Source organism: Mirounga angustirostris, unplaced genomic scaffold (genome assembly GCF_029215605.1).
Source record: "Mirounga angustirostris isolate CCGP_5_RB_7025 unplaced genomic scaffold, mMirAng1.0.hap1 SCAF_1, whole genome shotgun sequence".
Taxonomy (NCBI): domain Eukaryota; kingdom Metazoa; phylum Chordata; class Mammalia; order Carnivora; family Phocidae; genus Mirounga; species Mirounga angustirostris.
Genome location: NW_026991709.1, coordinates 186359307 through 186375745, shown reverse-complemented (window position 1 = coordinate 186375745; position 16439 = coordinate 186359307). Strand labels below are relative to the sequence as shown.

Sequence of the window (16439 nt, the reverse complement as noted above, 5' to 3'; positions counted from 1 at the left end):
GGGTCTTATCTTAGGATATCATTGTACTTCTCACAAAATCTCCAACATATGTACCCCTTAACTTTTTCTTAGGCCTCTACAGTTTTCAGGGATGGAATTCAAATACCACGCCTGAATATTTATTTTTAATCCTAAAATAGATGAACATTTAAAGTTTGCCTGATTCAAGGCTGAAAGACTTTTTCTATGTTAATCTCCATTTGAAGCCTAACATGGATAGATTAACTGGTCTTTGAAAGAGCACTTTGTACTTCATGCCAACATAAGCTTATTTATGCATGACCTCTTCCCAGACAGGTTCTGTTGCTTACCATTTAGTAGCAGTGTGACTTGAGACAACTTAAGGACTTCCCTGAGTCTTGATGTCCTCCTCTGTAAAGACAGATGATAAAAATCCCTTACCTCACTAGTATATCGTAAAAACTAAGTAAGATAATGTTGATGAAATTCCTTGGCAAAATGCTAATCAACTGTAGAACTGTTTACATAATCCATAGGAAGTAAAAACTAGGATGTCTTAGTTGCTTAAGCAGTTGTGAAATAATATACTAACTCCAGTTGAGAAATTTTCTATAATGTATCACAGTAAAACAAAACAAAACAAAACTTATAAACCAAAAAAAAAAACCCAACCAGGATCTAGGTCGATTAATTTTAATATATCACCTCTAGAGGGAGCATTTTTGGTTGTTACAGTGCCCTAGGCGGGAAGTGCTAGGAAATGGTTATTATCGAGTATATTTTACAATCACACTGAACTTGGTGAACTGGGCATGATGAAATGGTGACTCGGGAGGTACAGGAGATGGCAAACATTATACGTCAATTTGCAAGAAAATTCAAAAACAAATGTTTGACAGCACTGCAGAGGAATTTTTTCTTTGGGGGGGTTCCCATAGGCAGAAGATGAGTTTGTATACTGGCCGAGTCGAGAAGAATCCATGAACTGTGAGGCCTTTACCGTCACCCTTATCAGCAAAGACAGACTGTGTCTCTCTAATGAAGAACAAATTATCATCCATGACTTTATCCTTGAAGCTACACAGGTAACTTAAACCTCCAACAGACATACTTGGGCCCTGCATCGTCTTTAAGTAATAATAAAGTCACTTGCCACCCTCAAGACAGGCTCAGGCATTTGAGTATGACTTAATTTTAAATATGTACACTTCCTTCAAATATTTGCTTTTTCCAGCTGGGTAGATGAAATGTAACAGTTCCTCTGAGCATGCATACAAATAGGTCTGTTGACCTAATTATGAAAACAATATACTAGAGTTCAACAGTCTCTTTGCCCCCCAGAAATGTAAACCTTGCAATGTGTTACAGATGATAATAGTAAGGCTTTTTTTTTTTTAGTAAATGACATTTTGATATGTAATAACTTATTATGGGGTGGGGAGAAAGAAGAGCTATCTTATATTAATAACTTAAATGATGATCTAACCCTTGGTCTTCTTTTCCTTTAAATGTATAGATAAGATAGAATAGGATATAAAGTCTCTTATAATTTATTGTCACTTAAAATTTTATTGTCCCCAGAACAAAATAGGATTCTACTATCATGACCTGGTCGTTTTTTAAGGGCAGGAAGTCAGTCCTCCCTAGTATTTGGCATTTGTCAATTATCTCTAATACATATTTTCTCAGGAGCAAGTTCTAGTCCCCAGATTATAGGTGTCAGGAAATAACAGATGGGCTATGACTTGTTGTATTGGTTATAGGATGACTACGTCCTAGAGGTTCGGCACTTCCAGTGTCCCAAATGGCCTAACCCAGATGCCCCCATCAGCAGTACTTTCGAACTTATCAATGTCATCAAGGAAGAGGCCTTAACAAGGGATGGCCCCACCATTGTTCATGATGAGTATGTATTTCTTAATTTTAAAATTCAAACATTTTTCTTGTTGAATTGCTTTGGGAGTGGAAAGGGAAGATCATGACCATTCTGTGTTACCAGTGTGTACAAGGGCCTGTTGTAAATCTGTTTGCATTTTAATGTGTCAGGCCCTTCCCAGACTTCAGATATTCCTGGAGTGTATGTTCTAGAAGGTCAAAGCACTATACCAGCCTACAAAAGTAGACTTGCAAGCTTCCTGAGGATTTATGTTTCAAAAACACTAAACAGAAAATGTAAATAGTTAATAATTAAATATTTATTTTTATATCCCTACAAACACTTATTAGAGAAGAAAATTTTTTAAATATGGTTTAGTTGATTAGGAGTGAGAAAGTTACTATTAATGATAAATTTAGAGTTTACAATGTGTTTTGGAAGTTTAAAGAATATGACTCTCAAGGAGAACAAATAATTTGCTCCTGGTGTCAGAGCTTCGAGGCATCCACATGGTATTCAAACCCAGACACTTTCCCCTTTAGTCAGAGGGAAAGGTTGATAGATAAACCTTATAGTATGTGAATATTTGGAGTCAAACTTCATGGCTGAGATTGACCTGTAGATCAGACTCTCACAAGCTTTTAGCTAATATGGCACCAATTATAGATCCTCATTTCTTTAAAAACAAGAAAAAAAATTAGAGAGTGGGGGCAGCGGGAGAGAAGCAGACTCCCCGCTGAACATGGAACCCAAGTGGGGCTGGATTCTGAGACCCTGAGACCATGACCTGAGCCAAAACCAAGAGTTGGATGCTCAACTGACTGAGCCACTCAAGTGCCCCTCTATCCTCATTTCTGTTTTACTTCCAAGGTAGCTCCTTTGGTCAGCAAATTCTCAGTGTGTACCCATTACATTCATTAAATTAACAGCTACTCTGGAAGCATAGTTATTAATCAATTTGAGAGTAAAGCTTATTGTTAAGTCTTTCATTTTTTCTAAACGAATGCTGCAACATGAAGTGAGCACAGACTTTCAGCGTAGGTCAGTACCTCAGATCATGGTTCCTCATATTTGAAGATGGCTGCTTCCAAAGATTTTTATGTTCTTTTTAAGGAAACAATGACTATTTCAAAATGTTGGTCCAACTCTTAATTAGATTGAGTTTAGGGGGGAAAGAAAGAGGAAAACATTATAGTCATTACTAAGATGCCTAGAAACAGGGCAACTGCCAGCAGTGTTTAAATAGCGAAGCCAGCATCAAACTAACTGGGCAGCTAGTCCTGGTCTATGGAAATTTGGGGTATGCAGTTATAGTGTAACATTAGGGCTGCTTCTATAGTTTTCCCCCCTACTAATCTGTGTTAGCTTTCCAAATACCTCTGGGGACTGAATTCTAATGCTGCTGCCCAGTTCTGTGACTGATGTTGTTATGATTTTGTGCTCAATGCAGTCATGCAGCTAAACTTATATTTCATGGTAAGGGATGTGGGAAAGAAAAAACTAGCAACTTGTTAAACCATTTAAAAAGAACTATCTGATTCATTTGTCTGTATTCAGTTTGGGGGTATATTGTCTTACTGAGTGATTTTTATTTTATTCCACATATATGACCTCTGAAATTAATCAAATATAGCTTGTTCTTAGGCCTGCATAAGAAAAGAGCAAATTAACTCTGAACTAGATCAGCACAAATCATGTAAGTGAGCCGGACTAAAAGCCACTGAAGAAACATGTTCCTTCCTTTATCCACTCTTCAGGAGATAAGCAATTCTGTAGAAGTTATTTTTCCACATTACCCAAGCATATTAAACAGCTGCTCGTGGTAGTGCAATGTTCTGAACACCACTTAGCTTTCAGTTTCCATCCTACCTACTTTTTGTACCTGTAAATATCCCTTCCTGGTGGCCCACAAACACCTCAAATGTAGCATGTCTAAAAACAAACTCATCATCTTCCCCGCCTGTCCCCAGCCCCAGAGTTGGGCAAACCAGAAACGTGCCAGAGTCCTTTTGGTATGCCCCCTCACCTCCACATCTCACTGGAAGGAAGACTCCATGAGTCTTCTTGATGTCACCCATTCTCTCAGTACACTTTTCAAATTCCTTTACGATCTGGTCGAAGCAATCCTCCACTGACTTCCTGCAAGCCACCTTGCCTCTGCAGATACTATTTCCCTTGAGGGCTCTTTCAGTCAACAGACACTTTAAAAGTCACTCTCTTTGAAGAGGTAATAATTTAAAATCACTAACAAACATCACATTCTTACCAGTGTTCTTGGGTAGCACATCCTGTTGCAACTGCTTGTTCACAGCATTGTCACCCCCACCTTGTTGAGACCAGCAGAGGTAACTCATTTGTCCCAGTCTCCACTGGGTGAAGCTCAATGCCTGGCACAGAATGGGTACCGTGCTGCAAACTGACCTACAAATTAAGGATATGTACAGTATCCTTAATATGAACTTTCCCCAGAGAGCCTTGTGCCTTGCATTTTGTTTCTCGTTATCTTGCCTCCTTACGAATGTTTAAGCTCTATCAAAACTAGAAGTGAGCAGGTCGGAAGAGAAAGCCTCGCTGCTTGCACTTTAAGAGTTGAACTTTGAGTGGACAAACTTGATATTTATCGGGTCTACACAGAGATCTCTTAACACCTACTCTCAGGGCTCTCAGCTGTGTGCCAGATGGATAAAGTTTCTAGATAAATGATCTGAGGATAAAATTCCACACCCAAAAGTAAACTGATTCTATTTGAAGGCAAGCACAGCTTAAAGGCAAACAGTTTTATTCACAGCATCCTGTATTCGAGACCATTCTGTTCAGAGACTCATCTGTCAGCATTACGGTCAGATTTTTTAAGCAGAGCTTACATTCTTGGAACATAAGCACGGTCTTTACAGTCTCATGAGACTACAGAGTAGACGTTCACTCACAGAAGAACAGTTTCTTGTGCAAATATTTAATATTATTCACTGTGGAGGTATATCTATCATCCTGTTAGAGCTCCTAGGAGGCTAATTCCATTAACAAAGTATGATGTGAGTACTGCAGGTTGGGAAGGAGGCCATTAAAAGGTCAAAACTATTTTCGTAATAATGCAAAGATACCATTTGCCTTGTTCATTCTCACTCTGATGGCTACCATAATGTGTGCTTGCATGGTTTTGTGTTTAACATTTTCTCAGTTCCAATTTTTGATACAGTAAATATCAATAGATACAGCCCAAATAAGCAAAAGCTCTTTGAGGATCACCAATAACCTTTTATTTTCATTTGATCCTGAGATAAGCCATAGGAGATGCAGAACTGTATGGACCGCTTTCTCTGTCAACTGCTGCAAAGATACCCATAAATATAACTAATTCTGTTTTTCATTTGAACCTCAACATTACTGCACTAGGAAGATAATTTTAGGATCCCTTAACATGTGTGGCAGTGTGAAGCTAATAGGGCCTGTGTACACAAATAGTGTCAGCCAGGACCAGCTACCATAATTTGTGGGGTCCCATGTAAAATGAAAATGCAGGAACTCTTGTTCAAAAATTAAGAATTTCCAGATGAAGAATTCAAAGTAATAAGAGAAAAGCACTAGTTATTTAGAAGGGAAGCCCCATAAGGCTATCAGCTGATTTTTCAGCAGAAACCTACAGTCCAGAAGGGAGTGGCATGATATATTCAAAGTGTAGAAAGGAAAAAAAAACCACAACCAAGAATACTATACCCAGTTAACATTCAGAATTGAAGAGATAGTTTACCAAACAAAAATTAAGAGTTCATCACCACTGATCCAGCTTTAGAAGAAATGCTAAAGATGACCCTTTAAGTGAAAAAGGAAAGGCTGTAAGTAGAAGAAAATTATGAAAGAAAAAAATTTTACTGGCAAAAGCAAATACACAGTAAAGGTAGAATCAATCGTAAAGCTAGTATAAAGGTTAAAAGGTGAAACTAATATCTAAAGAATTAAGGGATTCACAAAAAGATGTACAATACAGCATCATACACATAAAATGTGTAGCTTTTAGAATGTGTTTGAACTTAAGCAACCACCAACTTAAAATAGACTGCTATATACTTAGGATGTTATATATGAACCTTATAGAAATCATAAACCCAAAACCTGTGATGGATACATTAAAAATAAAGGAATCAAAACACTAAAGAAAGTCACAGGGAAAAGAGCAAGAGAAGAAGGAACATAGAAGAACTATAAAAATAACCAGAAAACAATGAACAAAATGGCAGTAAGTACATATCTCAATAATTATTTTAAGTATTAAATGTTCAATCAAAAGACATAGGGTGACTGAATGGATTTTAAAAAACAAAACCCTGTCCAGATGCTGCCTGTAAGAGACTCCCTTCAGCCCCAAACACATACAGACTGGAAGTTGAGGGGATGGAAAAAGATATTCCATGCAAATGGAAACAAAACAAGCTGGGGTAGCAGTATTTATATCAGACAAAATAGACTTTAAAACAAAGAATGTAATGAGACAAGGACATTTCCATAATGATAAAAGGATCCAGGGCGCCTGGGTGGCTCAGTCAGTTAAGTGTCTGCCTTCAGTTCAGGTCATGATCTCAGGGTCCTGGGATGGAGCCCTGCATCGGGCTCCCTGCTCAGTGAGGAGTCTGCTTCTCCCTCTGCCCCCACCCCTGCTTGTGCTTGCTCTCTCAAATAAAATTTTAAAAAATAAGAAGGATCAATCCAACAAGAGGATATACAATTATAAGTATCTATGCACCCAACATAGGAGCACCTAAATATATAAAAATATTGACAAAAAAAAAATATATTAACAGACATAGAGGGGGAAACTAACAGTAATAAAATAGGTCATCCAGACAGAAAATTCATAAAGAAACATTGGCTTTGAACAACACATTAGACCAGATGGATTTAACAGATACATACAGAACATTCCATCTTGAACAGCAGAATACACATTCTTTTCAAGTGCATATGGAATATTCTACAGGATAGATCACATATTAGGCATAAAACAAGTCTCCATAGGTTTAAAAAGACTGAAATCACATCAAACATTTTTTCTGACCACAACAGTGTGAAACTAAATTATAAGAAAAAAACTGGAAAAAATACAAACATATGGAGGATGAGTTAAGAAATCAAAGAGGAAATAAAAAAATACCTGGAGGAAATTAAAATGGGAACACAAAATCTTTGAGGTTCAAAATCTTTTGAGATGGGGCACCTGGGTGGCTCAATCAGTTAAACGTCTGCCTTCTGCTCAGGTCATGATCCCAGGGTCCTGGGATCAAGTCCGGCACCAGGTTCCCTGCTCAGCAGGGAGTCTGCCTCTCCATCTGCCCCTCACCCCGCTCGTGTTCTCTCTCTCTTTCTGCCTCTCAAATAAATAAATAAAATCTTTAAAAAAATCTTTTGAGATCCAGCAAAAGCAGTTTTTAAAAGAAAATTTATAGCAATACAGGCCTACCTCAAGAAACACAAAAAAATCTCGATCTAACCTTAGTAATCTAAAGGAACTAGGAAAAGAACAAAGCCAAAATTTAGTAGAAGGAAGGAAATAATAAAGATCAGAGTGGAAATAAATGGAGACTTAAGAAACTATAGAAAAGATCAATGAAACAAAGACCTGGTTCTTTGAAAAGATAGGCAAGACTGAGAAACTTTTAACCAGACTCCTCAAGAAAGAAAGCAGACTAAAATAACATCAGAAATGAAAGAGAAGTTATAACCAACACCAAAGAAATACAAAGGATTATAGTAGACTACTATTAAAAATTATAAGCTAGCAAATGAGACAAACCTAGAAGACCTAGAAAAATTCTTAGAAAAAACTTCCAAGGCTGAAGTAGGTGTAGAAAATCTGAACAAACCAATTACTAGTAACAAAATTGAATCTGTAATGAAAACCTCCTAACAAACAAAGTCCAGGACCAGATGGCTTCACAGAACTCTACCAAACATATTTTTAAAGATTTTATTTCTTTGTGAGAGAGAGAGAGAGAGAAAGAACAAGTGGGGGGAGGAGCAGAGGGAGAGGGACAAGCAGACTCCACACGGAGCATGAAGCCCAACAATGAACTTGATCCCACGACCCTGAGATCATGACCTTAGCCAAAATCAGGAGTCGGATACTTAGCTGACTGAGCCACCTAGGTGCCCCTCTACCAAACATTTAAAATAGAGTTAATACCTATCCTTCTCAAACTATTCCAAAAGCAAAACAGAAGAGGAAGGAATTTATTCTAAGAGGCCACCATTACCCTGCTACCAAAACCAAAGATACTACAAAAAAAGAGAAAATGACAGGCAATATCTCTGACAAACATAGATGCAAAAATCTTTAACAAAATATTAGCAAACTAAACTCAGTTCTGATCTCCAGGATCAGATGGGATTTATTCTGAGGATGGCAAGGATGGTTTGATATCCACAAATCAATCACATGATATACCACATTAACAAAATGAAGGATAAAAATTATGATTATGGCAATAGATTCAAAAAAGCATTTGACAAAATTCAACGTCTACTCTTGATGATAAAAACTCTCAACAGAGGGAGTTTACAGGGAACATACCTACATATAATAAAGGCCATATATGACAAACACAGCTAATATTATACTCAATGATGGTAAGCTAAAAACTTTTCCTCTAAGATTAGGAACAAGAAAAGGATGTCCACTGTCACCATTTTTATTCAACAAAGTACCTACAGTCTTAGCCACAATAATCAGACAAGAAAATATAATAAAAAGGCATACAAATTGGTAAGGAAGAGGTAAAACTGTCACTATTTGCAGATAGTACTACACATAGAATGAATGAATTTAGTAAAGTTGCTGGATACAAAATCAATATACAGAAATCTGTTGCATTTCTATACAACAAGTGGCCGAAAACAAGAACACAATCCCATTTATAATTACATCAAAAAGAACAGAATAACTAGGCATAAACCTAACCAAGAAGGTGAAAGACCTATACTCTGAAAACTTTAAGATGCTGATGAAAAAGACTGAAGATGACACAAATGGAAAGATATATCATTCTTATTTTAAGTTATTATTAAAATGTCCATACTACCCAAAATAACCTATAGATTCAATGAAATTCTTACCAGAACTAGAATAAATAACCCTAAAATTTGCATGGAACTACGAAAGACCACTAACAGCAAAAGCAATTTTGAGAAAGAAGAACAAAGCTGGAGGTCCCTGATTGCAAACTATACTACAAAGCTGTAATAATCAAAACAGTATGATGGTACTCACACAAAAACAACCTGGATCAATGGAGCAGAATAAAGAGCCCAGAAATAAACCCACGCTTATATGATCAAGTAATCTACAACAAAGAAGGCAATAATATACAAAGGGAAAAAGACAGTCTTTTCAGTAAGTGGTACTGGGAAAACTAGATAGCTACAAGCAAAACAAAAAGTTAAAAAACCAAAAAAATGGGACCACTTTCTTACACCATACACAAAAATAAACTCAAAATGGATTAAAGACCTAAATGTGAGACCTGAAACCATTAAAGAAAATACTAGCAGTGATCTCTTGGACATCAGCCTTAGCATTATTTTTCTGGATCTGTCTCCTCAGGCAAAGGAAACCAAAGCGCAAATAAACAGTTGAGACAACATCAAACTACAAAGCTTTTGCATAGTCAAGGAAACCAACAAAACAAAGTGCAGCCTACTGAATGGGAGAAGACATTGGCAAATGATATATCTGATATGGAGCTAATATGCAAAATATATGAAGAACTCATAAAACTTAAAATTTAAAGACAAAAAAAAAAACCTGATTAAAAGTGGGCAGAGGACCTGAATCAACCTTTGTCCAAAGAAAATATCCAAAGATGACCAACAGACATATGAAAAGGTGCTCAGTACCACTAATCATCAGGGAGAAGCAAATCAAAATCACAGTGATATGTCACCTCGCACCAGTCAGAATGGCTAATACAAAAAGGGGAAGTAACAAGTGTTGGCGAGGATGTAAAGAAAAGGGAACCCTTGTGCACTGTTTGTGAGAATATAAATTGGTGAAGCCACTGTATAAAACCATACAGCGGTTCCTCAGAAAAGTAAAAATAGGAATACCATGTGATCCTGGAATTCCATTTCTGGGTATGTATCAGAAGAAAACAAAAGCACTGATTGAAAAAGATGCACGCACCCCTAGGTTTATTGCAGCATTATTTACAATAGCCACAATATGGAAGAAACCTTAAGTGTCCATAAACAGATGAGTGGATAAAGAAGACGTAGTATATACATACAGTGGGATATTACTCAGCCATAAAAATGAAGGAACTCTCACCATTTAAAACAACATGGGTGGAACTAGAGAGTATTAGGCTAAGTGAAATAAGTCCTATAAAGACAAATACCACATAGGGACACCTGGGTGGGTCAGTCGTTAAGCGTCTGCCGTCAGCTGAGGTCATGATCTCAGGGTCATGGGATCAAGCCCCACATCGGGCTCCCTGCTCAGCGGGAAGCCTGCTTCTCCCACTCCCACTCCCCCACTTGTGTTCCTCTCTCACTGTGTCTCTGTCAAATAAATAAAAATCTTAAAAAAAAAAAAAAGACAAATACCACATAGTTTTACATCTGTGTGGAACCTAAAAAACAAAAATAGAATAGACTCAATACACAGAGCAAACTGGTGGTTGTCAGAGGGCAGTGGGAAGATGGGCAAAACCAGTAAGGGGATTAGTAGGTACAAACTTCCAGTTATAAGTAAATCACAGGGATGAAAAGTACAGCATAGGGAATATAGTTAATAATACTGTAATAACTTTGGTCGCTACACTTATCTTGATGAATATTTCATAACGTGTATACTTGTTAAATCACTAGGTTATATACCTGAAACTAATATTGTATGTCAGCTATACCTCAGTGAAAAAATAATGTACAGATGGCAACAATACAGCATTAAACTAAGTGCAGGACTCTTCTGAGGAGACCCATCAAAGTGCAGGACTCTCCGCAACTACACAGAGTGAAGCCAGGAAACTGGCCCTGGCTGCAGTCAGATCCAGATTGATCTTCGAATTCTGCTTAACACTGCCTCCCACTGGTTGTCACAGGAAACACTCTTGCACTCATCTCACTCATTTCTTCAGACTACATTTTTTCCGACTTTATTTTCTCATTCACGTCCCAAGTTTTAATTTCTTAAAGTCCTGTGGAAGGCTTTTGTGTTGCCTTTATTCCCCTGGCTTGATGAGTACTCAAGCTTTAACTCTGTTTTCCTTCCTGCCATATTGATTTCTAAGGGAAGCTTTGCTTTCTTCATAGTGACAGGGTTATAACTCTAAATTTCATTCTTAGGATTTTTAAAACCTCTTAAAAGCAAAGGTAGGATAATTGTAACTATATGGAACAGTAAACAGTATCATTAAATGGGCAGGGGCATATACAGTGACAAAATAAGGAACCCCAATGTGTTTTAAAATGAACATAGAACACTTAAAACATTACTTACATCAGGTAAGTAAAGTACAAAAGTACTTTAAGTACTTTTTTTTCCTTGAGGTATGGGCAAGACAAAAATACATTTGGGGGCTCTTTCTTAACGGCACTAAATAAACATTGCTCTCAATGGGCTCTTTGAAAAAGGCAAACTACCAAAGCCAATGTATTTATACACTATTCTTCTTTTATCTAGGTTATAAATTACTTGTATCACTTTTTCACCAAGTCCTTGTAGTTTGAAGTGCAAATCCATGAAACTTGATACACATCCTTTAATCCTACTTAATTGCTAAACTTCTGAGAATGGCCTTCATTTTTTCAGGCTTTATCCTTTCATTATAATGCTTGGTATGTAGAAGATACTTAAATTATCTGTATATTTGACTAATTTCACTTAGTTTCCAGTCATGTTTGAAATCTTACTGTGTAGGTACTTCCTTTTAATTTAGGTACTTATTTGAGAGTGGCAAAAATCTAGGAAAGGCAATCCAAGGAAAGGCCAGAGTAATCCTACAGAGCTTACACACTATATAATAAAATAATAAAATATGTAATACCTGACTTTTCTGAATGGCTATAGATAGCTCTAAGAAAAAGATAAAGTGGGGCGAAAAGGGTCCTGAGTCTTAACAGTTTCACTAGAACAGAGTAAAGCAAAGGTTAGATTTTATCTAAAAAAAAAAAAAAGTTATGCTAAAATGAGAAGGTATACTCGTACAATTCAGAATGTGAGGAAAGCCATCAAATCAACAACAAAAAAGTGGTTCAGTTACTAGAGCAGTATTAAGAGAATTTAAAAATATATGTCCTGAGATCTAACAGAAGACTATGACCTTAATCAGAAACATGTATTATTAAGCAGAAACAAATGAGAGTCTAAGAAATGGGAAAAACGAGATGGGCTAGTAGTGGTAGAACAGACAGAAGTGAAATCAAACTCCATTACGGAAGCTAGATAAGTTCTAGCATATGTCTGAGAGGTGATCCATGTTGAGAAAAGAGACTAAGAAGAAGAGATAATGGCTGAGATTTTCTAAGAACTGAATAAAAGGATGAATAAAGTCTCATAAAACATAAAATTTTGAAAAATGGTAAAGAAAAAAATAAGGGAAGGCATAAAATAACATTGGGAAGGAAAAGATCTACCATTAATCTGTAATTACATAAAAACTATTTGATAACTGTTAATTTGCTTAGGCATGACAATGTTTCATACTTTTAAAAATCTTTATCTTTTAATTCTTACACAAAAATACTAATGAATAAAATATTTGGGATATGCTTCAAAGTATATGGGAGAGGAAGTAGATGTGAAACAAGTTTGGCCATGAGCCCATGACAACTGGAACTGAGTAGTGGCTACGTGAAGGTGACTGTGCTTGTGTGTATGTTTGATGTTTTCTAAAAATAAAAGGTTAATGGGTGCCTGGTGGCTCAGTTGGTTAAGCGACTGCCTTCGGCTCAGGTCATGATCCTGGAGTCCTGGGATCGAGTCCCGCATCGGGCTCCCTGCTCAGCAGGGAGTCTGCTTCTCCCTCTGACCTTCCTCCTTCTCATGCTCTCTGTCTCTCATTCTCTCTCAAATAAATAAATAAAATCTTAATAATAAAAAAAATAAAAGGTTAAAAATAGAAATATTTTAAAGGAAATAAACGCTTGAAATTCTTTATACTAGTAAACGTTGAAGAAATGAATACACAGGTGAGTTCCCAAACTGTTAAGGTCCACCAAGTCCTCATCAGGCTACCCTTGAACAGTAACACAGGAAATTTAATGTAACCATGGTTAAAAAAAAAAGGCTAGCACCAGAATGGAAAAGTATAGGCCAATCTTACTTATTTGATTATGGATGTAAAAATCTAAGTAAAATACTGTCAAATAAAATCAAGTGTATTGGGTTAAAAGAATTTTGTATCATGAAAAAGTAAGATCTGCCCTAAGGCTTATAGAGGTGGTTAAATGTTACCACTGTTCTCTCAAGTGAATGCAGGACATTATCAAAGGAATTTCTAAAAAAGCCAATAGATGTTGGAAAGTGCAGAATAAAATCACACTCACTCATGATCTCCCTCCCTCTCCAAAAAAACACTCTTAGCAAACTGAAAGTCAAAAGCCTCTTCTTGAACTTGATAAATGTTATTTATTGGAAGCCTACAGCAAACATTTTTATTTAATACTAAAAACTTAGTAGCTTTACCATTAAAGAAAACAATGATACCTCCTTACAAATACCGGTTAGAATGCAGAGCTATTGGGTTCTAGCCAATGCAATAAAAGCAAAAGATATAAAAAACATAAAAGTTGAAAAGAGACAAAACTGATATTATTGGTAGATAAAATGTAGCCAACTTCCTAGAGAATCCACCAATTACTAGGAACTTAACTGCGTGGCTGGATACAAGTTCACCATGTGAAAATCAATAACTTTCCTATATATCAACTAAAACCAAGCAAAATGTCATAAAGAGAGGCCATTCTTAGGAGTAACAAACTCAAACACCTAGAAATTACCCTAAAATGAAAGTGGCAAAGACAATGAAGAAAACTACAAAATACAATTGAAAACTGCAAAAGACCCGAACAAAGGGAGAAAAGACCTCATGTTCATGAACAGAAAAACTCAAAAAGATGTTACTTTCCGTATATTCTCAGCCCAAGCTAAGCAAAATCGCAACAAAACTTGTATTTCTTGACAATCCAGTTTCAAAATTAATATGAAACAGGACGCGGAGGGATAGAGGGATAGAGGTATCTGGAAATGAGTATACAAGTGAAAATGAAAATGTTTGAAGCACAAAAGAAAAATGAAACAATGTAGAGACAGCCAAGACTACTGTAGAAACTTGCTTTTTCAGATGTCAAGACTTATCAAAACCTTATGGGAATTAAAGCAAATATGGGGAAATACAAAAAACAAATTGAAGGGCCAGAGAGTTCAGAAACAGGCCTGCATATATGAGGATTTAGTATATGATACAAAGGAAGCTCCAATCGAGAAAAGATGAGACTACCCAATTAAAAAAAGTAGTTATCCATGGGAAAAATAACTAAAATCAGACCTTTAATTACATCAAAATAAGACTCAGATGAATTAAACAATGAAATAAAAAATAAAAATAGAAAAATGTAGGAGAATGTTTTTAAAATGCTGGGTTAGAAAAAGCATTCTCAAGATTCCAGTTAAGCCAAAAATAAAAGACTGATCAATTTGATTATGTGTAAACTATACTTCAGTTTAACAAAAATGCCTACAAACAATGTTAAGAGAAACTAGAGACTGGAAAAAATATTTACAACTTATCCTACAAATAGAAGAGACAAAGCTAAGAAAAATGGCCAAAGTATATTATTAAACAACTTTAGAAGAGGAACTAGAGATGGGCCATAAACCCAGAAGATTCTCCACCTCCCTGGTAATAGAGAAAATACAAATTAAAATGACATTAGATACAATTTTTCACCCATCAAATTAGCAGAAAGCGTGTCAACTTTAAAATGATGAGGAGAGGGGCGCCTGAGTGGCTTAGTCCATCAAGCGTCTGCCTTCAGCTTAGGTCATGATCTTGGGGTCCTGGGATCGAGCCCCGCGTCAGGCTCCCTGCTCGGTGGGGAGTCCGCTTCTCCCTCTAACCTTCTGTCTCTCTCTCAAATAAATAAATCTTTAAAAAAATAAAATGATGAGGAAAAGCAAGTATTCTCCTGCTGGGAACGGTATAAACAGGTAACAACCACTAGAAGAGAAATACCGCACTATCTTTAAAACTAAAGATGGGCATACCTGTGACCTAATTCTCCTACTCATGGTACGTCTGTTAGTGGGCACAAGATACGAACAATGGAAATGCCCATCTACAGGGAACAGAGGACATGCAGTATGCATACAGCACATGAAGTCATGCGCTGGGCTGAAATGTACTGATACACCGAACTCTGGGTGGCTAGACCCAAATGTATAACAAGTTTTACCTCTAGATAGGTTACCTCTCACGTTGGGGACTCTGGTCTTTTTGTATTAAAGATGTACAACATCTGTAATGGTTTAATTTTATATAACAATAATCAGCTCAAACTGCACATTTAATAGTTTTTAACAGAATAGTGAGCACAGGGTATAAAGCTCTAGTTTCATTTCTACCAGCATCACCACCTTGAACAATTCCTTTAATCCTGTTTTCTTATCACTGATACACCACCACAGGTTCCTGGAAAAAATGGGGTTGCCAATCTAGCCTGATGAGGAAGTCTACCCTTCTAAGTGCATGCGCGTGCGCGCGCGCGCGTGTGTGTGTGTGTGTGTGTGTGTGTGTGGAGTGTGCCATATTTTTCCAAGACTTTTATCGAAGGTACTCTTACTAAGTTACACTTCAGTGCCAAAAATAATTACCTAATATGAAATTCATTTTGAAAATTTTCGGACTGCGCTTTGAGCCATATAGTTCCATTTGAAGTCACATTCTGGAAGTTCAATTTAGCTGTTTGGGACGGTTAAAAAAAAAAATTTTTTTTTTTTTTGTTCAGATCCTTTCACCGCCTCTACATGTCCAGGACCCTGTAGTTGGGTTCCTCATATTCTTTTTCCTGTTATGTCCCCCACCTCATCCCCAACATTATGTCTCCTATGGCCATCCCCAGTCTAATGTTGAGCCTCTCATTTCATCTGGGATATAAAGCTGAGCATCTGATAAGCCAGCTTGGGAGATTTCACATTCATGAACAAATGTCACCTTTATGCTATAGCCTCTGCATTTACCCCCCGCGAGCATTTCATTCGCTTCAAGAAGAGTGGTCAGTGCAGTCTACTTTGCTTCTATGCAAATACATGACATTCATTTCATTCCAAAAATTCAATTCCTTAGAAAATCTGAAATAGCATCTTTTTTTTCTCCTCTCCAAGGTATGGAGCAGTTTCAGCAGGAATGTTGTGTGCCCTTACCACCCTGTCCCAGCAACTGGAGAATGAAAATGCTGTGGATGTTTTCCAGGTTGCAAAAATGATTAATCTTATGAGGCCTGGAGTATTCACAGATATTGTAAGTACTTTGTTTCTTTGTGAAAGCTGTTCTGTTATCAGCTGAAACTCCGGCTCACACTTGAATTAGAACACTGGTTGTCACCTGGGGATGGT

At 36.9% G+C, this 16439-nt stretch overlaps 1 protein-coding gene across 5 annotated transcripts in view; it reads left to right on the top strand.

Moving 5' to 3' along the window:
• PTPRG (protein tyrosine phosphatase receptor type G) overlaps positions 1-16439 on the top strand; it is a 708308-nt gene that overhangs the window by 686844 nt on the left and 5025 nt on the right. For 3 of the 5 annotated variants that reach the window (XM_064594267.1, XM_064594259.1, XM_064594272.1), the window contains 3 exons: positions 900-1046; positions 1725-1867; positions 16209-16344. In XM_064594267.1, the coding sequence (XP_064450337.1) occupies positions 900-1046; positions 1725-1867; positions 16209-16344 (426 nt within the window). Of the gene's footprint in view, positions 1-899; positions 1047-1724; positions 1868-16208; positions 16346-16439 lie in introns of those variants that run through there. The other 2 variants (XR_010412329.1, XM_064594280.1) reach the window with 2 other exon arrangements.